A 27,683-nucleotide genomic window follows, 5' to 3' on the forward strand; every position below is an offset into this window, starting at 1 on the left:
CCTGGAATTTTAGGCGACAGCCCAATGTTATCCCAACGCATCTCACAAGAACTGTGGACAAGGATTTTATACTGAACATTGTTTCGTTTCATAGTTGCTACAGGACACAACGGCCTTACCTCGTTGAAAACACCGATTCTCGTCAGAACACAAAGGATAAGCAACGTCGGGGGCGGTCAGTACTTGGTTGAGTAATTGCCTGGGTATGCCACATACTGTTGACAGTTTTCACTTTGCCTTCTAAGGCAAATGGAAGGACGGATTGTGGCGTGAAGTCCATGATCATCTGTCTTTGTGCCAGTGTGCTGGATTAAATTCCAAACCACTCTGCTGTATCTGATGAAGTAAGGGTACGTGACACTGTTGATAGTGATCTGTCTGTCGGACACGGAAGTTCAGCTCGGCGTTACCCCTTGGTGTTATTCGGGAGCTACAGGCTATGTGCTCACACTTGGAGAACACAAGGAAGCATGTGGTTTGTGCATCACGGGGCTCCAGCACATTTCTGTCACGTTGCTCGACATGCATTGGATGACATCTACCGTGACAGACGAATAGATAGGGCAAAACCAGTTCTATGCCACCCTGTTCTCCCGACCGCAGTCCTCAGGGATAATCAACCTCTGGCAGAGGCCAGTGAAACCATTTGACTCCGTCCGAGCGTGTTTGAAAGGGAGTACTCTTCCACAAACGTAAATGATTCGACGAGTGTATGTGTTTGTATAACAGTTTTTTTCCTTCTTTTAGTACAAGGATTTCGCTTACAATGTTAGTAAAAGTGTTTCTACAATGCTCATATTAGTAGCGATGTATGCTCTTTGATTTTGCACGCAGTATTTTTGTCTTTTTATATCATCATGAAATACGAGGGCTACGTGAAAATTTCTCGACCTGATAGTAAAAGACTGGTTTTTTAAAGCCCAAAAACACACTTTTCCGTTGACAAGATCAATGTACTGCGTCCAGAGTTGTTCAAGGGAGGGCATTCCATCTCTCTAGTGAGATTCCCGAAGCTCTGCAAAATGGAAATCGTCCACGAATACTCTACTTCGAAAAAAAAAAATCATTTTTTATACTTTTAGATGCGTATGAACTTCAGTAAATCTGCTTTAGTACTCACTGCGCAACCACGTGATGCTCTTGACAGCTGTTAAACAGACGCCTGTGGTTATAGCTATGTAATATGATCACTCACAAGTAGGATACAGGAAAAAGAGAGACACAGGTAATATGCAACAGTTATTCATTCATTTAACAAGTATAAAACCCGTTTGAACTTATAAAAAATAACATTTGAACTGCTATATATAGAGTATTAACCTCCGCAAGGTCTCGCCAGTCTACATAATAGCGAGCCGTTCACTCCCGCCATTGCGGTCCCTAACACAGCGTCCGCACAATGACGCTACAGACCTCCGACCCTCTTGCTCGCTCGCAATCACCGTCCATTGTATCTAACTGGTCGGACACAAACACCTAATAACGGCTAATGACAATTGACATCGAAAATAATATCCTTTGTCAATCCAGTCAATAATATTCCGGCAAACGCGATCACCTATTGTCCTCCCTGGCGCAACAGGTGGAAAATATATATATATATATATATATATATATATATATATATATATATATATATATATATATATATTCCCGTTGTCGAGGGGAGCGAGGAAACGGAGATTAAGGTACTATACTTTTACTGTTCTCGTTAACTGCACATACTTGTCGTAAACCAACTTGGTAAAACATTTGTACTATCTGGGAAACAGTCTTATCTTTACTGAGCAAATGCTGTGAATCTGAATTGAGGTAATGGTCTGACGCCAAAGATGAATTGGAAGAAATGATGCTTGTTGCGTTGCTAAGAAACATACCTGAGATTCAACTGACATGGATCATAATGCGACAGAATCGCCTTCTACGGAACAAAAAAAAAGTTCATAGTTGCACAGTTTGCTTTGAAATAATAGTTGTAGTGCACCAAAACTGAAATACCACCATGTTGAACGTATAAAAAATTAATAAGCATATAATGTTAAAAAACCCAATCAATACAGAATTAAAAAGAAAATAGATACAAGTAGTTTCACTATGCCCCAAAGTATATAATAAATTCAAAGAAAATAACGATACCCAGAAAAAAGCTGCTAACAAAAATATAAGAATTCTTTGGCAAATGTGAGCATCGTCACTGGAAAGCACTAACTTCCCAATCTCTTAAGTAGATTCCCCACGATTTACTTAAATAACCGGCCTGAGGCACTGTCTGTTAATAGGAGTCGAAAGCGATATTCGATATTCTAGGTGAATACGTCAAATGAAAACAGGGACTTATGAAGCAGAAATAAACTGTGTTACGAGCAGGAAACGTACACGTAAACTTATTCTCCATGTGAAATGAAATGTTAGCTGAGTAAATGTCTAAATGGAATGGAGGTACAGCGCAGAGGAAGCAAAGGTGATGCATGAACAGTTCCTCGTAAGTAGTGAACTTGTTAGTCACCAACAAGGAAGGTCGGACTTTCAAAGAGAGCAATTTTCTTTTCTCATAAATGTGTTTGATCATCTCGAAAATATTGCTACGGACTGGCCTAATCTTATGACTGATGCACAGTCTTTCACCTACATAAGCCAGAACAAATTACTCTTCGTATATTCAATCTTATTATGGAGTACCGGGAACTTCGGTTCAGATTATTGACTTGACGGAAGCATTTAGAATGTAAGCTACAGATGCATCTCCAGGAAGAGGAAAAAATGTATGAAGGACGTATTCAGCTTGGTTTGCCTTTTTTGAAGCGCACCTTACGATCTCATTGTTTATACTGAACTTAGCTGGAACTAAACTGAACTTTGTAACTCTTTTAAAGTACAAAGCGAATATAATAATGCCTCAGAGTCCAGAATGAAAAGTTTCACGCCAGTGTCGCTCTCTGGACCATCCTCTCCACCTTCGACTTGTTCTTCAGGCTGCCGCTACGGGACTTCTCGAACTTCTGGTAGCTGCAACACACAAAATAACTTTTAATACCTTTCATACTATTAGTTTACAAGTGGTTCAAAATACTAGTACAGAAATACATTGAATCGTTGAAGGTGAATGTTCTGTGGAAGTAGATACGACAGTATACATATATATTGGTATTAATGGTTGAACTATGATAACCTAAGATAGAACATCTGGAGGCTCCAACTGAAAGCAAAGAAATTTTATTTGGGCCCAATGCCCTGTGCTTCCGTATTGGAAAAGTGAGTTGCGCCCAGGTAGTATATGATGGCTCACTAGCACAAGTTCGTAAGACACGCTCCACAGTACGCAGTGCGGGCTTCATCCTGACTCTATGTGTACGAGTATTAAATAACATTCAAAAATGCAAAGCCCCGTTGCGACAGGAAGGCAGTGAAAGAAACACCAAAAATGGGAAATACAGGATAATTTTCGGTTAGAGATAAAGCGCACAACCCTCTGTCACTAGAAGCATCTACAAAACAAAGTGAAGAGTCACAGCATCCAGCATCGCGACTGTACAAAACAACGTGAACTAATTATTCACAAAGACTCTCTTATACTCTTTAAACCCGTTGCAATAGACATTTGCTGTAAGTAAAATGACCCTCTAAAAGTGAAGAACAAAAGGAAATTTGAGTAAAATCAGGGCTGGTTGTAACCCAAGCGACATATGATGCCGCTCGGAGTGCCAAGCTGAGAGGAGTGGCAGCGGCGCCACAGCTGTAGATCTCGCTCGGCTCCAGACTGTAGCGCCTAGAACCGCACGGCCACTCCGGCCGGCTGCCATTTGTACTCAGGTGATTCATGTAAAAAGGTTTCCGACATAATTAGAGCCGCACGACGGAAATTAACAGACTGAATACGGAAGAGTAGTTGGAGCTAGACGCGTGGGACATGCGATTTCGAAAATCGTCGCGGAATGCAATATTCTGAGTCCACAGTGTCAACAGTGTGCCGAGAATACCAAATTTCAGACATTACCTGTCACCACTAACGACGCACTTAACGATCGACGGCAGCAGCGCTTACATGGAGTTGTCAGTGCTAACAGACAAACAATACTGTGTGAAATAATCGCAGAAATCAATGTGGGACGTAAGACGAGCGTATCTGTTGGGACTGCGTGACAAAATTTGGCGTTAATGGGCTTTGGCAGCAGACGACTGACGAGAGTGCCTTTGCTAACAGCACGACATCGCCTGCAGCGCCTCTCCTGGGCTCGTGACCGTATCGGTGGACCCTAGACGACTGGAAAACCTTAGCCCGGTCAGATTAGTCCGGATTTCAGTTGGTAAGAGCTGATGGTAAGGTTCGAGTGTGGCGCAGACCCCGCGAAGCAATGGACCCAAGTTGTCAACAAGGCACTGTGCAATATGGTGGTGACTCCATAAAGGTGTGGGCTGTGTTTACAAGGAATAGACTGGATACACTGGTCCTAATGAACTGATCACTGGCTGGAAATGCTTATGTTCGGCTACTTGGAAGCCATTTGCAGCCATTCACGGACTTCATGTTCCCAAAGAACTATGGAATTTGTATGGATGAAAATGCACCATGTCGCCGGGCCACAATTGTCCGCCACTGGTTTCATTTTGAGCTAATGGTCGGACCATCCAGACACCCGACATGAATCCCATCGAATATTTATTGGACATAATCCAGAAGTCAGTTCGTCCACAACATCCTTCACCGGCAAAACTTTCTCAATTATGGACGGCTATAGAAGCAGCATGGTTCAATATTTCTGTAGGGGACGCCCAATGAATTGTTCTGTCCAGCCCACGTCGAGTTGCTGCACTAAGCTGGGCAAAAGGACATACACAACACTATCGAATAAGTGATTGTTTTATCACAACAACACACCGATGTATTTTTTTCGGTTTAGCATTGACACTAAATTCGGCAACAACCTATTCTTTCACATTCCAGTGGCACCGTTTTCATAACTTTTAAGAATTAGTATCGCGTTTTCTGAGTGTTGTACGTATTCCGGTTATTTTCTAAAACAAATAGTAGTATTCCTTTTGAACAAGTACTAAAATTTTGGTGAATCTCACCAGTGTTTGTAAAAAAACAGTATTTTCACCATATTTTGGCACAGAACAATGCACTGACCACTAATATAAACTTTTCATTCATATAATCAGAGTTGAGGAATGAGGAAAACTATATACAGGGTGTTACAAAAAGGTACGGCCAAACTTTCAGGAAACATTCCTCACACACAAGTAAAGAAAAGATGTTATGTGGACATGTGTCCGGAAACGCTTAATTTCCATGTTAGAGCTCATTTTAGTTTCGTTAGTATGTCCTGTACTTCATCGATTCACCGCCCGTGGGCCCAATTGAAGGAAGGTAACGTTGACTCCGGTGCTTGTGTTGACATGCGACTTATTGCTTTACAGTACTAGCAACAAGCACATCAGGATGTAGCATCAACAGGTTAGTCTTCATCACGAACGTGGTTTTGCAGTCAGTGGAATGTTTACAAATGCGGAGTTGGCAGATGCCCATTTGATGTATGGATTAGCACGGGGCAATAGCCGTGACGTGGTACGTTTGTATCGAGACAGATTTCCAGAACGAAGGTGTCCCGACAGGAAGACGTTCGAAGCAGTTGATCGGCGTCTTAGGGAGCACGGAACATTCCAGCCTATGACTCGCCACCGAGCGAGGTGGCGCAGTGGTTAGACACTGAACTCGCATTCGGGAGGACGACGGTTCAATCCCGCGTCCGGCCATCCTGATTTAGGTTTCCCGTGATTTCCCTAAATCGCTCCAGGCAAATGCCGGGATGGTTCCTTTCAAAGGGCACGGCCGACTTCCTTCCCCGTCCTTCCCTAATCCCATGAGACCGATGACCTCGCTGTCTGGTCTCCTTCCCCAAACCAACCGACCAACCTATGACTCGCGACTGGAGAACGACGAGGACACCTGCAATGGACGTGGCAATTCTTCGTGCAGTTGACGATAACCCTAATGTCAGCGTCAGAGAAGTTGCTGCTGTACAAGGTAACGTTGACCACGTCACTGTATGGAGAGTGCTACGGGAGAACCAGTTGTTTCCGTACCCTGTACAGCGTGTGCAGGCACTATCAGCAGCTGATTGGCCTCCACGGGTACACTTCTGCGAATGATTCATCCAACAATGTGTCAATCCTCATTTCAGTGCAAATGTTCTTTTTACGGATGGGGCTTCATCCCAAGGTGATCAAATTGTAAATTTTCACAATCAACATGTGTGGGCTGACGAGAATCCGCACACAATTGTGCAATCACGTCACCAACACAGATTTTCTGTGAACGTTTGGGCAGGCATTGTTGGTGATGTCTTGATTGGGCCCATGTTCTTCCACCTACGCTCAATGGAACACGTTGTCATGATTTCATACGGGATACTCTACCTGTGATGCTAGAACATATGCCTTTGCAAGTACGACACAACATATGGTTCATGCACGATGGAGTTCCTGCACATTTCAGTCGAAGTGTTCGTACGCTTCTCAACAACAGATTCGGTGACCGATGGATTGATAGAAGCGGACCAATTCCATGGCCTCCACGCTCTCCTGACCTCAACCCTCTTGACTTTCATTTATGGGGGCATTTGAAAGCTCTTGTCTACGCAACCCCGGTACCAAATGTAGAGACTCTTCGTGCTCGTATTGTGGACGGCTGTGATACAATACGCCATTCTCCAGGGCTGCATCAGGGATTCCAAGCGACGGAGGGTGGATGCATGTATCCTCGCTAACGGAGGACATTTTCAACATTTCCTGTAACAAAGTGTTTGAAGTCACGCTCGTACGTTCTGTTGCTGTGTTTCCATTCCATGATTAATGTGATTTGAAGAGAAGTAATAAAATGAGCTCTAACATGGAAAGTAAGCGTTTCCGGACACATGTCCACATAACATATTTTCTTTCTTTGTGTGTGAAGAATGTTTCCTGAAAGTTTGGCCATACCTTTTTGTAACACCCTGTATATAGTGTTTCACAATTCCTACTACTGGTTTCCAGGGCGTTAAAAGATAAAATTTTGATAAGAAAACGATGTGCTGAAATGCACCGTTTGGATATAAACTAAGTTTGAAGATAGGATCACGTTCAAATCACCCGCTTCACGGAAGGCACACATACTGAGAAGAGGGCACTGTCGTCAGTGAATGTTGCAATTATAGCATCACATTTTATTTATTTATTTATTGCGAAATTATAGACCTGTTGCCTGATGTTTTGAAACAGGTAGAACATTCCTTATAGTTTTCTGTTTTCACCTTTTTGTACTTTTCTTTTATTTTTATCCACAACGTTTTACAAAGAATAATACTTTTTAAAATAATGAAATTTAAGGTTGAAATATAAGATCTGTGAGTGCCATAGCCGATTGTGACTGGCGGTGAATATCTCGGAATGGTTTATTCGAGCTGTTGACCGCCAGTTACAACAAAAAATTTAGGTTTGTTAGCACAGAAATAGTATTGCTAATCCTATATATAAACTTTATGTGCTCATCCGTGTACAGTATTTAGTTCTTTCTTGGCTGCATCGCCGGCACCTTATGCTTATTTACTGTCACATCCCGTCCTCCTCCTTCTGTTCCTCTTCAGTATCACTGCTTTCACGGTCACTGTGGGTATCGCTGTCCGTCTTCTGGAGATCGTTATTACGTTGCATATACGCATGTCTGTTATTTCGTGTCCGCAGGCACTCTTCATGCGTTGTTTTTGAAATACTGTTTGTCAGTATGTTTAGTTGTGCCAATTGTTCTTCGTCTCATGTATGTCAGTTTCTGTGCAGTGTAAGTGTAGTGTATGTCCATTGTTCGCGTATTGCCCGCGGAAAAAGACAGTGTTTTCTGGGGAACCTTCTTCCCCGCATGTGTATGTAGATGTAGATGTCTGTCTCAGACTCAAGCGGTTTAAGTGCATGAGGTGAGGTCCGTGTCTGGTTAAGAAACGTACCATACCGTGGCTGGGATCTATATATTTCATTCTCAACCGCTCCCCCGCATCACATGCCATTTAAGCCCGTCTATAGCAACAGCTGCGAAAACTGGTACTTTCACAACTGGGAGGGTTGACTGTGGTGTTCCACGGACTCGCCGCACTCTGAAGAAGATGTCCTTCCTTACGTAGAAAAGAACCCTACGGTGGGTATTCGAAACACTGCCCATACAGAGCTTATTGTCTATGCTGCGTGCGTACTGCGAAGTGAGCATTTTCGAATTGATAACGATCTTCAATTTTTTTTTACACACAAACTGTACATTCCTGGACATGAGTTCCTTATCAAAACTTTATCTACCACCTCCCCCTACAATCCCAAATTGCGAAATACCCTGTACATGCGAAGAACTACCTCTCCAGGATCAGTGCTCTTTCTTCAACTAAGCGATTTTAATTGAGTTTTCCATTACTGTGTGATCGCTTATCTCTACATATGTCAAAAAAATGGCTCTAAGCACTATGGGACTTAACTTCTAAGATCATCAGTCCCCTAGAACTCAGAACTACTTAAACCTAACTAACCTAAGGACAGCACACACATCCATGCACGAGGCAGGATTCGAACCTGCGACCGTAGCGGTCGCGCGGTTCCAGACTCTAGCGCCTGGAACCGTTCGGCCACCCCGGCCGGCTCTACATACGTCATTTTCGGTGTTGTGCAGATCCCGGAAGGAGTAACGGTATTAAGGTTTTCAGTGAAGGAAGAAACCAGCAATGCGATCTACTCTTTGTCACCCTGTGTTTCAGTTCAAGTATGGTCATTGAGCGTGAAAGAACAGTCTGATGGACAGGACAAAGCTGCACGACAGCTTTCTGTCTGATGTTTCAGAAGGCAGGTAACCTGGAAGGTGAGAAATACTACGGAAAAGCGTGGTACACATTCATCGCGCAACTGATGCGGGTACAGAACCATACTCGTAGTATCAAGTGAGGGCAAATGCCTCTTGTCTCGATAAATGAAGGGAAATTGCAACAGTGACAAATCAGGCAGAACACTGAATTATGGTATGGCGATGATGATAACGACAGGTTCTTTTTATGTCTCGCATGAAAAATTAGATAACACTGATCTCAAATGACAAGTTCTAGATTAAACAGATTGTGGATTACTAAAGTTTGTTAACAAAATTCGTTTGGCAAAGAACTTCCAAACCCCGCTACAGAACAACGATGCCGTTCGTGACTGCTCCCTCGCTCTCCCTAACGCCTCCCCTCCCCCTCCCGCCCCCGCCCTTCCCCTCACTTAAATACCTAATGGCGTAACTTGACGGTCTATCGCATTATTCCACGATGAACGGTCGCTCGCCACTCGCGTTGATTACACATTGGCAATATAGTGGTCACGACTCCGGCAAATAGGTTTCTAAAGCCAATAACCGGGCGCGGCGGACCGCGCACGCCGTGTCAAACGCATTAGCCGCACCAAACTACGCAAAATGATCCCCTGTGTTTCCAACTTCGTTACCAGCCAAACAAGCGTTATTTGCCGGCAGCGAACCGCGATAATTTAGAATAACTGAAAATGACGGACAGCGCTTGATAACACAGCTTCGAAACAAGGACTCCATAACTGGCAACCAAAGGCTACTGCTTTTGTTGGGGAGTGGAGTTTGCACTCAGAGGAAACGACATTGGCGAGTATTATGAAACTCCAAGAGAATCTCATCCAGTACTTTATGCTTAGACAGATATCCACTCCTAAAAAGGAACAACTGGGAAAGGAGTACAATATCACTATAACGCTGTCTGGTAAGTGTACCACGTTCAAAGATTTGGAGGCAATATCATGCGCCCCCACACCATAACACGTGCATCACCACAAAGAACTTGTCCGACCATTGTGAACGTACCCTCATATGGCCGGAGGTGCGATCAAGTAATGCACCCAGAAACATCGTCGAACATGATCGTTTTGGTCATCTAGGTGTTGTGGTGTCTGGTCTAGGGGGTAGGGACTAACGCTGCATGGAAGTCATCAACATGATGACGATGATGATAAACATCATCATCATTTTCCAATTCCAGTTTCCCGAGTGATGTGTACAAACGCACGCCACCTCTTCTGTCTTCATACATGTTCTGTTCCAGGATAACTTCCGATTTGTGCCATTTATCCTGCACGCCTGATCTTACGGTTTCCATCCAGCGTTTTCTTGGTCTTCCACGTGGTCTTCTTCCTACGAGGTTCAGGTTGAAATAGTTTTTGGCAGGTCATTCGCTGTTCATTCTCATTATGTGCCCATACCACTGAAGCCTGCGTTTTTTTATGGCACTGGTAAGAGGAACCTCAGTACCGTCTACTTTTCTATTCACCTCATTCCTGATTTTGTCCTTTCTAGTTGTTTGATTCAGAGTTCTAATGAATTTCATTTCTGTTGCCTCAATTCTGCTGAGGTCTTTGTTTAGTAGGGTACATGTTTCTCAACCATATGTAAGGAATGGTACGAAATAGGTGTGGTACATGGTCGCTTTTGCTTTTCCGTGGCATTTTATCGTCCGAGAGAAGATTTCTGATTTGACTGTAAAAAATGAATGCTCTCTGTGTTCTCCTGAGTATTTCCTGCTTAATGGTGTTTTCTTTCGAGATCACGCTTCCGAGGTACTTGAAATGGGAAACAGATTCTACTTTGACTCCTTCTAGAAATATATTTGAAATTGTTGCCTGTTGACTGTTGAAATGGATCAAATGGCTCTGAACTTAAACTACTTAAATCTAACTAACCTAAGGACATCACACACATCCATGCCCGAGCCAGGATTCGAACCTGCGACCGTAGTGGTCACGCGGTTCCAGACTGAAGCGTCTAGAACCGCACGGCCACACGAGCCGGCCCTGTTGACTGTCATTTCTACTGTCTTTGTTTGATTTATTTTTAGTACGAAATTTTTGAATTTGTTGTTCGAATCATTAAGTTTCTTTTGTGCTTCAGCTTCTGTCTCTCCCCATACTATCAAATCATTAACAAAAGCTAGGGCATTTGGTTCAGTATTTTGTTGACAGAATTTATGATCTTGTCCATTACTATTACAAACTGGAGTGCTGATAAGTCACTTTCTTGTTGGAAACGTCTCATTGTTTCAAACCATTCTGATCTTCGTTACCTATCTGGACACAGCTGTAACACTTTTGGTGTGGCGTCTTGACTTTATCAATTAGGTACTTTGGCACCTTTAAAGGCCTTCCCAACATTCCCATATCTTGTTTAGAGGACACTTTCATACGCTTTTTCAATTTCCACAAATTCAGACACAAGATTTCTTCCATATTCCCAGCACTTTTCTGTCATCATTCTTACTGCAAAAATATGATCTATAGTACCTCAGCCTTTCCTGAATCCCTGTTGTACTTCCTCAGGCAGAGGTTCTACTATCTTTCCATATCTCATTTCTGTGATCTTTTCAGCAGCTTCACGGTGTGTGGCACCAGCGTGATGCCTCAGTAATTTCCACATTTTCGTCGACCGCACTTTTTGAACAAAGGGATGATGACTCCTTTACTCCAATCTTCTGGGAATTTGTTTTCTTCCCAAATCGCTAATACGCATTTTAAGCTGCCTTTGGCATGTCTGAGCTGAGATCATCATAGCCTGTCGACGTTCCATTCCGCATATTCTTTATGCTGTTCCTACCTCACGCCATTTTAGTGGATGCTCGTAGGTTCGTACTTCATTAATTACTCTACACTCGTTGATGGTTGTGTTGTCCCCATCTCCATTTAATAGCATGTTCACGTACATTTTCGTTTCATCCCGGGTTCCTTTCTGTGTCCAAAGTATGTTACCGTGATGTGTTACCAGTTCAAGGATATTTACATATTCATTTCGTTTACTCTTTAGTCCTTTGTATAATTTCCCACTTCCCTGAGAGTCTTCCTCTATCCTTGTAGTAAAGTCCTCCCAGCACTTTTCTTCCTGGATCAGTGTTGTTACAGCTAATTTCTTTCTGCGGTATTTTTGTGCTAGATGTTCAACAGCTAATTCATTTCGTCTACAATCTGTTTTCTGTTTTTCATGGTCTAATTTTCTTTTCAATACGTTCCTATCTTTTACTGCTGTCTTCACCCCCCCCCCCTCCTTTTTAATCAAGTGTTTCATTCTCTTTTGATGTGGCACTCGCTTTTCCGCAGATGTCCATGGCCTCTTTAAAAGGGTTTCTTTGAATGAAGACCATTCTTCTTCAACTCACCTTTTCTCATTTTTGGGTACATTGGCTACTATTCGTGCTTTTAGTTTCTTTTCTTTTCCATATCCTTCAACAGCCAAGTCATAATCTTTGGCATTCTCTTTTGTTTAAATTTTTTCACTTGAACATCTTGTAGGTCAGCAATAAACAATCGGTGGTCGCTATCTAGGCACTCAATGGGCATGACTTTAACATCTGTAACATACTGATCAACTTTTCTATCCTTGATGAAGTCTTATCATAGTCTTGAGCTTGCCATCCAGCTGTATCTTGTTATTTTATGACTTTCCCTCTTCTGATACCACGTGTTCTGTATGGTTAAGTTGTTTCGCACACGGAAAAGAATTAGATTCTCTCTTTCCGGGTTTCTGTTCCCATAACCATGAGGGCCGATGACGTTTTCACATCGTAGTGTTTTCTAGCAACTTGAGCATTCAAACCGCCTGTAATGATAGTATTCTCCTGTGTTATTTGTTCTTCAAGCTCAGTAAGGAAATGCTTTCTCCTTCGTGGTACATCCTGTCTGAGGATGCTTCACTACAATGACGTCCTCTGGTAGCGCAAGATCTTTCTTAGCGCTTCCTTGAATTGGATTATAAAATCTGAGTACAGGATCTTACCGTTCTCCTGATTGCCCGTGGTAATGGCTACTGTCGCTAACTTGGCACTCATTTTATTCCTGCGAAGAACGCCACGGGATTTTAGCAATATAAAAGCAACGTCGTGTTTCTCTCTCGCAGTTGTATATACCGGATTATCTTAAACATCAAAGGGATTTTATAGCGTTATCCGCTGTGATGTTTCAGTACTTCTAGTGCTGCTTGAGAACCTTCTGATAAACATTTCGTGAAACGCACTTCGCGACTGCCGAAATTGTTGTCAATTGTGTTGATATAATAGCTGTTTTTAGGGGCAATTTACATCATCCTGCGTCCCTGGAGCCAAATCTATATACGCCCAGCTGGCCTATTCATAGCGTCTTTTGAAGCATCTGTGCGTGTGTGTGTGAGTATTATTCAGTCGGGAGCAGAACTGGATATATGTACACTAGTGGTGAGGAAGAGGGCCCATACTCCGAGGAGCGTAGGGAACGATGCGGGAGACCTGCACCGCTGTCTAGGCAAGGTCCTAGAGGAGTTGGTTGGCCATTGCCTGAATGATGATGATGAAGACAACACAACAACAGCCAGTCATCTCGAGTCAGGGAAAATCCCTGACCCCGCCGGGAATCGAACCCGGGACCTCGTGGGAGGGAAGGGAGAACGCTACCGCGAGACCACGAGCTGCGTACATACACTAGTAAAATATGATTAATATTACTGTACACTGGTGTGCAAAATTTAAGGATGGAAGTAACTTTCGCATGATGTGTCATTCGAAAGTAACATAGCTGGATGAAATTTGGACCTTATACAGAAAGAACTGCTTCAGTATAGTGCAGAAGGTTGCTGGAAGAAATACCCAACGATACGATCAGATATGACACTTTTATTCAAAGATAATAATTATACTGATATCGCCGCGATTTATAAGGGTTCAAATGGCTCTGAGCACTATGGGTCTTAACTTCTGAGGTCATCAGTCCCATAGAACTTAGAACTACTTAAACCTAAGTAACCTAAGGACATCACACACATCCATGCCCGAGGCAGGATTCGAACCTGCGACCGTAGCGGTCGGGCGGTTCCAGACTGTATTTATAAGGGTATCTTTGACATTACAAACGGCGGACACGATTCTTTAATAGGCTGTTTGATCACCACGGACGGCGATATATGCTGTGCAACGCGCTCCTATGCTGGCCACAATGTTGGCAAGGAGTGCTTGCGGTAGGAGGCTCCCTTCCTCCACCAGCGCGGCTGACAACTCCTTCATGGTCCATGGTGCATGTGGACGCGCTGTAATACGTCTCCCCAACGCATCCCCCGCGTGCTCGACGTCGGGGGAACGGGCAAGCCAGTTCATTTCACCGTTTCAAGAGTTGCTGCACCTACGCTGCTCGATGCGTTCGCACATTGTCATCGACAGAAATGAAGTCGGCGGTGAACGCACTCCAAAAAGACGCACTTGGGGAAGGACGACAGTGTCAGAATAAGGTTGACGGTGAGAGTGCCGTCTTCAAAGATTTGGTGCTCGGTATGCCCATACATACTGCTTTCAAACCTAAACCAAGCCGCGGATGGAAGAATGAATTAAACACGAGACATGACAGTTCTTCCAGTACCGCTCGAAGTAATACGGTGCAAATACCTGGTGCTCATCGAAGATAACGTAAGACACAAAACCCTCCCAAAAAGGAACGACAGAAAATTGGTACACTCAATATCCTCACTCTTAACAACAAATGTGAAATGGGCAGGCGTAAGCTCAGGATACTGAGACTGGGTGAGACAAAGTGGAAAAGCTGTGAGAAGAAATCACCGAGAAATTGATATGTGCTATACTGGAGAGGTAACAGTTGCGAATCCAAAAATGCAGTTGACCTCGTCCTCCATAGATGTACAGACAGAGTGCCCGGATCATCCAGATGAAACTAAGGGCTAGTAATACACAGAATTCTGTTTTGCAAGTATATGCACCTCAGGAAGAATGTAGCCCTGAGGAGAAAGAGTATTTCCTTACTGAGCTTGAAGAACAAATAACACAGGAGGATACTGTCATTACAGGCGATTTGAATGCTCAAGTTGGTGAAAAAGACTAGGATGTGGAAACATCATCAGTCCTCATGGTTATGGGAACAGAAACCCGGAAATACAGAATCTAATTCTTTTGCGTGTGCGAAACAACTTAACCATACAGAACACATGGTATCAGAAGAGGGGGAGTCATAACACCACCGGTATACTAAACGAACATTACCATGAACGATTTACGAAGCAGTAGTGCTCAAAAATTCAGTCACGAACGTTTCATACAATACCTACGTCGAAATGGCTGGGTGGAGAGCAAGAGGTTACTAACTACACTGTGCTCGCCTGCCAGCGATGGGAACCGTGCAACGGACACACTACTTCATCAGCTGTTGAGCTTTGGATACAGGCCACTTCAATTCCTAGCTTCACAAAGCTTCTGTCTATCGCCAACTTCAGGGTCAAGGTCTTAAAAGTACTATCGACCTCCCTTACTTCAGACGGAACAAAGATACTGTACGACTATCAAGCCTTAAAGAAATTATGTAAAGACTTATGCATAGGAAGTGCAGCATTAAGAATTTTGATGAGTGAGCGCGTGTATCGAAGTATGTATGTGGAAACAGTGTAGTCGTTCTATTTTGTGCAAGTATGCTTTAAACGTTGGTGATATTGTACATTCTCTAACATGGCTTTATGAATATCAAATCAATTTCAAAAAGTCAGTTCCACAGAATTTAAAAAAAAAAAAAAAAAAAGACATACGTTTTTAAGCTATTGCCTGAGGCAGAATTCAAAAATTACTAAAAACTTAGAATCATTGCACATACTATAAACGTTTAGTAACATTATAACGCTTAAGTCGCACCAATAAGTTCCTTAATAAGTACAAAGAAGAAAAATGCGTTCGAACGGAAGTAACTTTAATGCTTTACTACGCAACACGAACGACTAACATCATAGGCGCTGTAGGAAACATAAAACCTACACGTCATATCTCCCTATCTTGTTGCTCGAAGATTTGCCATTAATGCCTGCTCTTTCTGTGACCAAGGGGTAGTTCCCTCCTTTTCCTATTGGACTGGAGACTAAAACCAATCCAAAAACGAATCCGCGGGTGATTGTGCCTGCGACTTATCTTTCACAGGGGCTTCGTCAACATGTACTATGTTCATGTTTTCAGTTACAGGTCTATGTTTATTTTATTATCAACCTATACTCATTCCTGCGACGTACGACATACCCTGCAACTGTTCCTTTATTGTGTGAATTAGTCTGACACATTGCTCTACTGTCATTGGTCTCTGTAGAAAACGAGGCATCTACCCCGGAGAGAGTGACGGCATGTACAATAGTACTTCATAAATGATAGTAAAGGCTCGTCTCCGTCAATACACTCACCAGCCAACTAGCATCAGAACTCCGTCGTCTCTGCTCTATCTACACATATTATAAATTAAAACCAGCCGCCGCGTTTGTTCTGTCTGTACGCATATGATGGTTAATTTCAGGAACTACTGCAGCGATTCTGATACGTTTTGCACTAATAAATAGATTGATTCACGAGGAAAATTTTATTACCGCTACGCTAGACAAGTCATCCAACCGAGGATACTTAAGAGGTTACGAGTTGCACTCAAGTTATAACATCTCGGACTTTTTTCTCGCAAACTAATCATACGAAAACTGTGAGATTTTTATCAGTTCTCCACTTAATCTCCCTGCAGCGTACACATGTATACCAACGTCGACCCGATGGTTTATGGGCTGCCGTGAACGTTTCTTTAGGAGTCTGGTTTGACAACGGAAAATCGCTGGTGCAATAGCATCACGACTGGTGAATGTGGGGCGGCGGAGAGTGTCTGTCACCGTTGGAAACAGCCACAAGTCGCTAGGATCCAGGTCATATGAGTAGGGACCATAAGAAATCGCTTCATAGTAATTTTTCGCGAAGATACTGCTGCGTCCAATGCACCCTATGAGCTGGTGCGTTGTCTCGGTGAAAGAGCACACGTACAGCCCTTTATGGCCTCTTTTCACACAATGTTGAAAGGAACTTGTTCTTCAAAACGTCTTGGTAGAGTATATCTGTGACCGTAGTGCCCTTTGGAACGCAATGCGTAAGGATTACGCCATTAAGCCACCGCTGTCACAGAAAATGGCCATCATCGTTTTTCAGCACTCGTGCTTACCTGAAATTTTTTGTTTGGTGGTAGTGTGTGTGTGTGTGTGTGTGTGTGTGTGTGTGTGTGTGTGGGCGTTTCCAATGAGTTGACTGGCACTTTGTTTCAGGATTGAAAAACGCCATCCATATCTCATCCTTCGTCAAAATCGATGAAGAGTCCCATTCATGCCGTCATCACGCATCAGCATTGCCTGGCAACGTGCCATACGCGCAGCCTTGTGGTCGTCCGTCAGCATTCGTGCGACCCACATGGAGGGCACTTTTCGCATTTTCAGGCCTTCATATAGGATCGTGCGGACAGTTCCCACAGAAATGCCAGCTTTGGAAATGGTGTGTTCCACACTCGTTCGGCAATACTCTCAAACAACTTTATCCACTCCGTCACGTCGTCAGACTGGCCGGGGCAAGGCCAAGATTGTCTTTCATTGTTGTCACATGACGTTCTGCCTTCTTTGAACTTTCGCATCCGCGAACACTCGTTAGGCACATAAATAACACGATCGCAATATGTATCACTCAACTGGAGATGAATTCCAATTGGCGTCAAAGCATGGAAATGAAGAAAACGGATGATTACGCTGCTCGCGAATTGTAAATATCGCCCTTTTAAGTATCAAAACCAGTCTACACACTCTCCGCTACCACTATAGTTGCCTCTGTCGTAGACAGCTGCCGTCTCTGTCAAGCATTCACAAGTCGAGTGCACACGTATTTTAAAACAAATCGCATGTTTCTACCTGTTTCCAGTTGCGAGAAAAAAAATCTGAGGTGCACTTCGAACAATCAGTGCTACCCGAGGGAAGTTGGGGCAGGTCGCTAGTTGCTACTAGTTTCCAAACCCACCAACCTCTTGATGGGACATGCTTTCGCCTAAGAGTACCTGCCGTAATTGGCCTCTCTAAGAGGAATACCATTAAAACGTGAGCCGAATACACAGCCCTAAAATGGGGGTGGTTCAAATGGCTCTGTGCACTATGGGATTTAACCTCGACGGTCATCAGTCCCCTATAACTTAGATCTACTTAAACCTAACTAACCTAAGGACATCACACACATCCATGCCCGAGGCAGGATTCGAACCTGCGGCCGTAGCGGTAGCGCGGTTCCAGACTGAAGCGCCTAGAATCGCCTAGAAAATGGGGTATATGCGCCCACTATCTGCTTGTTCTGTAACTGCGTATAATAGCGACATGAAATGTTAAATAAATTTTACAGCAGAATACTACTGAAATTGCTAAAATAAAATGCGAGACGTATCTGCTGGTAATGGAGGGTTAATAAAGTAATTACCCTTTTAAATAGGTTTCAATCTCTCCGCTGAAGGATCGATCGGGCTGTTCGAGACCCGACTCACTGTAGAGCTCCATGTTTTCCAGTCAGATACCAGTGGAACTGATAGTGAGGAATGACTGACGCGGGCCTTGGGGCAGGGGAGAGGGAGCGCAGGGGAAGACAACTGAGAATATTTGAGAACTGATTTCCAGTTCTGGCATTTGCCTTACAAACAAGGGAAATATACCGAAAATCTTTGATTAGGACCAGCAGATCCGCAGGTATTTTTTACTTAGTTCTGGGACAATACGTCTCAGACGAAAAAGTGGAGACTACTAAATGTAAAGCGACTAAAGTAGATGACTTGGTCAGCTTGGGTAGTGCGTCTACCGCAGCAGTCGCCTGCTTGAAATCCTACCTTTTGTAAATTTCCCAACGGAGAATACAGGATAGAGAAACCCCCCAAAGACCTTGGTCAGAAATGGCGCATTTGAAATATTTTTAATTTTTGTATAAAATCTTGTGTGTTTTCATATATCTGTTCGCGTCTATTAAGACATAACTTTCGATGACTTGTGCGACCTACGGTAGTCGCCTGCATATGATTCTCTTTTTAAATTCATTAATGCGGAGAGGTGGTTAGGCAAACATTATAAATTTGTGTATCTGCCTCATAAGTAAGGCAGAACGAACATAATTTAAGCCTGCCAATGCGTCACGCGCTTGCTTAAGCACTACACTGAAACTGTACCATCTAGCTGTGACTGAGGTTACTTACATTATATCGTACTTCGCCTTTTCAGCCGGCGACAAAGAGGGTCTCGTATTCTTTAGCGATGTTTCCAAATGATGTTGCGTGATGACAGGAGCGAGCTGAAAGAAACAACAACATTAAAATCACACGAAGAACTCACCAAAGGCTAAGAAATTAAAATCAAGTCCTTTAACCCGAAACATGAAGCAAGTCCCCATAACACCGGGATTATTACTCAAGGTACAGAATAAAGAGACTTTATAAAGAAGCTACTGGATCAAAACGCGCAGGATGGAAATTTAATCATGTATATAGCAAACAATATCTCTCACAACTAAACTGCAGACCGCAAGAAACAGAGAGAGACAGAAAATCTAACACTGAGATACAGCTTCTTGCGAGAAAAGAAATCACTCAGCAATCAGAACGCTTGGCGTAAATAGTTTCCTTGTACAATGCAGAAGATGTAGAAAGTAAAAATAAAAGTCCCGTGCATTTGTTCTCCTTCCTGCGTCCCCCTTTTTTGTGAGCGGCGGGGGTACATGCATAGCGACAGCCATTTTTCCACATGTTACGATCTTCAGGTTTAGGCATCTAAGCATGTCTTGTCTTGTCTTTTCCCTACTACCGTCTACGTTATAATTATCTTACACGATAAATCTTGAAAGAATTCCTTCACTACACTTTCTTTCATATATATATATATATATATATATATATAATGTGGGGCTCATGAGCAGACGCTCGACCTTGAAATTCAAGTTTTCTCTCCTCCCGCCTAACTGTCGTATTACTTTCAGTGGATGCTGATGCAGTTTGGAATTCCTGTGTGATGGTCTGGATAGATGTCTGACTATTACACATTACGACCCTCTTCAACTGTCGATTGTCTCTGTTAGTCAACAGACCAGGTCGACTTGTACGCTTTTGTGCTGTACGTGTCCCTTCACGCTTCTAGTTCACTATCACATCGGAAACATTGGACGATTGAACAGTGGAAAAACGTTGAGTGGAGTGACGAATCACGGTACTCAATGTGGCTATCCGATGGTAGGGTGTGGGTATGGCGAATGCCCGGTGAACTTCATCAAAAATGGTTCAAATGGCTCCGAGCACTAAGCGACTTAACTTCTGAGGTCTTCAGTCACCTAGAACTTTGAACTAATTAAACCTAACTAACCTAAGGACATCATACACATCCATGCCCGAGGGAGGATTCGAACCTGCGACCGTAGTGGTAGCTCGATTCCAGACTGCAGCGCCTCGAACCGTACGGCCACTCCGGCCGGCGAACGTCATCTGCCAGCGTGTGTAGTGACAACAGTAAAATTCGGAGGTGGTGGTGTTACGGTGTGGTCGTGTTTCTCATGGAAGGGACTTGCACCTCTTGTTGTTATGCGTGGCACTATCACGGCACAGGCCTACATTGATGTTTTACGCACCTTCTTGCTTCCCACTGTTGAAGAGCAATTCGGGGATGACGACTGCATCTGTCAACACGATCGAGCACCTGTTCATAATGCACGGCCTGTGGCGGAGTGGTTACACGACAGTAACATGCAAGTAATGGATTGGCCTGCACAGAGTCCTGACCTGAATCCTAGACAACACCTTTGGGATGTTTTGGAACAAAGACTTCGTGCCTGGCCTCACCGACCGACATCGATATCTCTTCTCAGTGCATCACTCCGAGAAGAATGGGCTGCCATTCCCCAAGAAACCTTCCGGGCACCTAACTGAACGTATGTCAGCGAGAGTAGAAGCTGTGATCACGGCTAAGGGTGGGCCTACACCATACTGAATTTCTAGCATTACCGATGGAGGGCGCCACGAACTTGTAAGTCATTTTCAGCCAGGTGTCCGGATACTTTTGATCACATAGTGTACATGTCACCTCCACTTCCATTTCAGTTTTTTACCGATCACTATGACTATATCTTCTCGCACATATAGACGGTTATTCGTAAGTACCTATGGGGTTTCAGAAGACAACTGCCCGAAAACACATTTTCACTCTATAGTAGGTCCTGAGTTCGAGTATCGATTCGGCACACAGTTTTATCTGCCACGTAGTTTTATATCAATGCACACTCGGCTGTAGAGTGAAAATTTCATCATGGCTTCAGTTCTCCACAAACCATGAATTCCGCATACTTCAGCGGGTACGTAAACTCGGTTGCTGTGTGCTGGGTGACAAACTGTTTATTCCACTGAATCCAGCTTCCAACTGTAATACAGTTGTGGTTGCAGACATCTAAAACTATACCATGCTCTGGCAACATAGGGGACAAACGCCAGCTCTGAAGGACTGAGTAACCACTGCATAAAACGCGCATGCCTGAGTACTACATATTGAGGGCAGTCTGAACAATAGATCTATCAAAATGTTTTGGAGCCTGCTTACACCCTGCCCTTCAACTAATTCTACATATTGGAATAATACAATCCGAGCCTATGTACTTGTACATTCTTCAATGAACATCTGGGACCACAGTCTCCCTAGCCTGTATTTTTGTGTGACACCTCACCTATCGACCATATCTGCTATATGGTTAACACCAAGTTTAGTCAGAGAGAATCTAGTGTCAGAAAGCTTATTGGCAAATGCCGTCAAATAACGTGTGCTTGTCCAGAACATCTGTCAACTGCTATCGAGTTTCACGATTCCTTCGAGTTTTATGGAAGCAAGGTGTGTGAGTGGAACCTCGGAAATTGCGACATATTCGTAAAGAAACAACTGAATATTTGTGACAAGCAAGAATACAAATGTAATTGCTTCTCGATCCAAATACATAAATTTAATCTTTCGGTATTTAATCAGACTGAAGTCATAAAATCGCATAAAATCACTTCTGGGAGGGAGCACTCTTATATGGAAATAACATCGAATACTGCAGACCATTACATTAATAAAAAATTCGGAATCTTACAAAACGCAAAATATATAAATAAATACTAGAATATTGCAGGTCTCAAACCTACTTTTCTCCACTCCATAACTCAACACCTCTAGCCGTTACGCAGTGACGAATACATGGCCAACTTTCAACAATGGTATATTTCATCTCAGAATCTCCTTAAGGCTTTTACCGCCAATGTGTTATTAAATGACGTTTAATTATAATAAATCATACCAAGAGTGATGAGTTTGTGATAATTCTTTAATGTGCCAAGCGAACGACACTGTGATGGCAACAGAAACTCTTCAAAACCGGATCCATTTTTGGTGGAAAGAGGACAGGTCGACCAGCAACACGGCAACAAACATATGCAGCAGTGACAGCTTCTGTGACCAGATTTCCCATAAAGTCATTGCCGAAAAGATCTGCTGAGCTTGACATTCCAAAGGACGTGCGGTGAAGACATGAAGCTTACTCAAGACTACTCGAGATGTCTGCGACGTTCCCACAGCGGGGCAAAGTTTTGTGCTTAGAAGAATGTGCAATTTACCGATCTTGTCGGAATAGTGGCATTTTTTCTGAAGCAAGGAAAACCCATATTATTACGAGGAGTTATAGAATAATCCCCCAAATGTTACGATCTGGGCCGCAACGTCCAGTAGGCACCTCATAAGGCCATATTCCTCTGACAGTGCAATGAATCAGCATTCTTGGTTGTAAATGTTGCGTGAATAGTTTATTCCAGAGCTCCAGAGACTGAACATTCTTAGTGACAGCTGGATTCAACAAGCTGGAGCTCCTGCCCACTACGCTCTCCGTGTTCGAGCATTCTTGGATGAAATGTTCCCCGAGAGGTGAACACGGACAGAATCGGTCCATCTGCCAGCGCCGATTGAGTGCCCTCCGGGGAGACCAGATCTGACATCATGCGATAGTTGCCCGTGGGAACAATTAAGCAGCTTGTCGCGAAACAACGACACCAGACAACTGCCGAACTAAAGAAAGCTGTTGGGGACACATTCGAGGACATCATACTGCCTATGCTTCGGAAAATTTCACACAGGGCCTGGCGGCGCATCATTTAGTGCCGAGACAATGATGGCGCCCATACTGACGTATGACAGGACTTTAGGACAAGGCTGTATATTCCAGGGGCGAGATGAAGTAGGCCGCAAAGATAGTATTACTACCAAGTTACTAAACCTGCCGTTTACTGTGCGCTCCGTACCACAGTGCAACGTAGCATTTTCTCATTTACAAGTCACTGTCAGAGGTCGAAAAAGCGAGAAGTGACAGAAAAATCGCATGACCAATGGTAGAGCAACCTCCAAACCAATGGATTTGTAGTCTGGCATTAATCCACTGAGCCAACAACTCAAACATTTGCATAAAGTATCAAGCAATTATTTACATCGACAAGCCTCAGAAACCAACACTCTTTATGGGTGACACAGTGTAGATAAAAAAATTAGCAAAAAAAAATACTGTAGTAGTCCTCTTTATTCGTCAGTTAAGTGGACGAATAACAAACAATAAGTAATTATTAGTGTTAGCGTAGACGAATCATTTTATTGACAAATAACTTTTCGGGTTATCTATTTATTCGAATTATTATCTAGATGTGAATTTATTCAAGTAATGTCCATTTCTTTTGATGGCTATCGAAAGAACGACCATGTGTTGGTGACAAATTGGTGCGCATACTAAAAAATACAGGGTCAGTGGTTGCCAGCCTTCTTCCTCTTACCGACTTGTACCCTCCCAAAAATTCTCACCCTGGACAGATCCCCAAAAGCCAAAGGACAGAGTCGGTGTCGACTGCACCAGTGCATTCTTGAGTAATATGTGTAGCTGCTATTGGAGGACTCATTATCACTCTTTCCATACATAGTACGTACATAATCCAACACATAAAACGTAACAGTCAGGCGCTACGAAACGATTTTTGCCTTAGCGTGGGGCGGTAGGTAAAAACAAAAGATATGTAATTCAGTTTTATAAATTGAAATGTTTGAAAATTTTGTGCGATTTTTGAATACTACAGCCTTCTACAAGGATATGAAAATTAATAGTATGAAAAGTCAAGATTCCAGAAGTTTAATATACTGAGAGGCGAGTTGATGTATCCTTTCTGCCATAGGTGCATCATACCATTAGGCAGCGTCATCTGCGTACAAAGCCAAATCTTCGTTCCATTTTATTGGTGATGGAATATCTACAGTATATAGTGATCACAATATCTGTGATAAAATTGCCCCTTGCGGTACTCCTACCTTAGGAAAGAATGGTGTCGATCTGCTGCCATTTATGAAAACAAAACAAAAAAAAAACTCCAACGCAGACATTAGCTGTAAACAGATACCTTTATTTAGAACGTAACATTACCCTTCCTTTTACAAAATGTCATATACACTCTATTCCTTACAACAAATGTAACATATTTCACTTCGCTTTGAACATTATCGTTTTTCTCAGGCTCATCACCAGCAATTTGCAGTCCAATATAAAATGGATTAGTACCTTGAAAAAGGCGGTTTTTTACTTTACATTCCTTCTCTAAATCTGTCCAGGATTTCACTTTAGATGTATCAGAGCACTTTGTTCAGGCTTATAATACGTTACAAACTTAAATATATTCCTTCTAGTATATTTACGCCAGGGTACACCAGTTGACCTCTGTGGGTTCAAATCAAAGGCACCCATCTTATTACTACAGGCTATACGAACTTTTTCCAATGCACCCTGATCTTCAAAAATCTTTTTGTTAGCTTTATCATCAAGTGTTAGCCTTTCAATCCTCACATTAACACTATAGACATAAGTTACAATTTTATTAATAATTACAGAAGCATATTTGTTACCAAAAAACTTAAATTCATCAGTAATATCATAGTGTTGAAGTGTAGAAAAGTTCTTGGCCTTTTCATCACGTTTCTCCAAAGCGGCCATTTTACCATACTCAAAGCGTACACCATCTGTTTGTGTAAATTCTGTACGCCACCGACACATACGACCGAATATGAGCCTAGTTAGATTCGTCAGTCGGCGTATCCAACGCCGAGGGCGTGCAGAACGAAACTTCCGGTACATCCTCATCCGAAGATATACAAACAATCTCTTCCGGGATTTCCACATCCGACGCGTCCGACGCATCCACTTCATCCTTACATGAACGACAATGGACAATATGACAATCTGCATGTACGACCTCAAGTCGGGAAATTAGAGCTTCACCGCCAATACTAAATTCATTCGATACAAATACAACCAAGCCACGGTGTGTAATGACCATGCCAGGTTTATTTTTAACATTAACAGTAACTGGTCGACCTTCGACAATACGCTTCAAAACAGATGCATATTGAAGCCACCTGCACCATTCAAATTCTTCAAATACAATTACCTTGTGAATACGACTATCGTACCCACCAAATCCGAATTTGGAACAAAAAGGCAAATATACGTGCTGCTTTTTCGATTAAACCTTTTCAATCAAAGGTGACTTGCCAATATTTGTATCGCCAAATAAATACAATTGCTTCTTACGAACCTCCGTGGACCGAAAGGCCTTGTTATACCAACGTACCACGCGGCCCGCCCAGCCATTATAATTCAAATGATACTCGCTCAGAGAATGCATAAAAACTCGATTAGCCTGAAAAGAATCGAAATACTTCTCAATAAAACGAATACGACTCCAATTATTAACAAAAAATGGATCTGTATAATCAAACCTGCTCGTTCGCTCAGCCCATCTACGTAAGCGAACATTAAATGACAGAGCGGAATTATTACAATTAGACAACGGTTCTGAATCATGTTTAGTAATATAAATTAAAACCGACAGATCTGGCCTTGTAACATTAACCAAAACGGCCTTGCTGTGCTGATATTGCGAACGGCTGAAAGCAAGGGGAAACTACAGCCGTAATTTTTCACGAGGGCATAGAGCTTTACTGTATGGTTAAATGATGATGGCGTCCTCTTGGGTAAAATATTCTGGAGGTGAAATAGTCCCCCATTCGGATATCCGTGGGGGGACTACTCAGGACGACGTATAAACAAAACGCGTTCTACGGATCGGAACGTGAAATATGAGATCCCTTGATCAGAAAGGTAGGTTAGAACATTTAAAAAGGAAATGAATAGGTTAAAGTCAGATATTGTTGGAATTAGTTAAGTTCGGTGGCAGGAGGAACAGGACTTCTAGTCAGGTGAATACAGGGTTATAAATATTAATTATCTAACAACGACATGGAGCAGCGAGTTCGAAACAGCTGTGCTTTGTTGGCACAGTTTCGAAATGCCGTGTCTTGCTCCAGTATGTAATTTTCTCATGAATGTGCGATGTATTGCAGTTCACAGATGAGGAATGTTGTTTTCTGTTCTATGGAAAAACCTCCTTTCGTGGATGACTTGGAAAGGCAGCCGCCTCAAGTTAAGACATGGCGCGGGCTGGCATCACGATACCTGTTCGTGCCATATTTTTCAAGGATATCGCTGACTGGAAATTCTTATTTGGACATGTTTAAAACGTAGTTAACACCTCAGCCCGAAGGCAAAGTAATCGTGGATCAATGTGGTTACAGCATGTCGGAGCTCCAGCACAGCTTACTATACCTTGATGAACATTTTCTAGGTCTCTGCATTTGGCGTGTGGTGCAGCAACATCTGCAGGCCCATTTAATTGGCCACCTCGAAGCACGGACCTTACCACGCCAGATAATAAACAAGCCCCACGTGGCTCATCGTCGGTACAAGACTACGCAAGAAATTCGCAAAACTGTTGAGGTAGCCTTTAGAAGCATAATTCCTGAGATGTTCCGTAAGATGTCAAGGAGGACGTGGAGACGCAGAGATCTTTGCGCAAGCCACGATGGTGCACACACAGATCCGCTGAATACAAAGTTTCTATGCGTAAGTACTCAGATATGCAATATACTATTCTGACATAGGAGTACAGGGACTCCTCGCTCAAAACTACATGCGAAAGGAATAGTAGAATCAGAATGGGTAGCCTTGAGAGATGAGAGAGTGAAAACAGCAGAAGATCAAGTAGGTAAAAAGACGAGGAATAGTAGAAACACTTGGGTAACACAAAAGATATTGAATTTAATCGATGAAAAGAGAAAATATAAAAATGCAGTAAATGAAGCAGGCGAAAAGGAATACAAACATCTCAAAAATGAGATCGACAGGAAGTCCATAATGGCTAAGCAGAAATGGCCAGAGGACAAATTTAAGGATGTAGAAGCATATACCACCAGGGGAAACATAGATACCGCCATACCGCCTACAGGAAAATTAGACAGACCTTTGGAGAAAAGGAAACCATCTGTAGGAATACCAAGAGCTCAGATGGAAAACCAGTCATAAGCAAAGAAGGGAAAGCGGAAAGGTGGAAGGAGACGGCCTATACATGGGTGATTTGCTTGAGAGCAGTGTTATGGAAATGGAAGAGGACGCAAATGAAGATGAGATGGGAGGTATGATACTGGGTGAAGAATCTGACAGAGCAATGAAAAACCTAAGTCGAAACAAGGCCCCGAGAGAAGACAACATTCCGTTAGAACTACTGAAAGCCTTGGGGAATCCAGCCATGACAAAACTCTTCCATATGGTGAGTAATATGTATGTGACAGACGAAATACCCTCAGACCTCAAGAAGAATATAATAATTCTAATTGCAAAGACAAAAGGTGCTGACAGGTGTGAAAATTACGGAACTATCAGTTCAAT

At 42.9% G+C, this 27,683-nt stretch overlaps 1 protein-coding gene across 3 annotated transcripts in view; it reads right to left on the minus strand.

Annotated features, from left to right (window-relative positions):
- Nucleotides 1-1,226: 1,226 nt before the first annotated feature.
- The window catches only part of LOC126457520 (peroxisome biogenesis factor 1), a 385,437-nt gene continuing 358,980 nt past the window's right edge, over nucleotides 1,227-27,683 (minus strand). For all 3 annotated transcript variants that reach the window (XM_050093859.1, XM_050093858.1, XM_050093860.1), the window contains 2 exons: nucleotides 19,069-19,163; nucleotides 1,227-3,006 (listed from right to left, as the gene is read on the minus strand). In XM_050093859.1, coding sequence (XP_049949816.1) covers nucleotides 2,919-3,006; nucleotides 19,069-19,163 — 183 coding nt within the window. In that variant the 3' untranslated portion in view covers nucleotides 1,227-2,918. The remainder of the gene's footprint in view (nucleotides 3,007-19,068; nucleotides 19,164-27,683) is intronic.

This window comes from Schistocerca serialis, chromosome 2 (assembly GCF_023864345.2).
Source record: "Schistocerca serialis cubense isolate TAMUIC-IGC-003099 chromosome 2, iqSchSeri2.2, whole genome shotgun sequence".
Classification (NCBI taxonomy): domain Eukaryota; kingdom Metazoa; phylum Arthropoda; class Insecta; order Orthoptera; family Acrididae; genus Schistocerca; species Schistocerca serialis.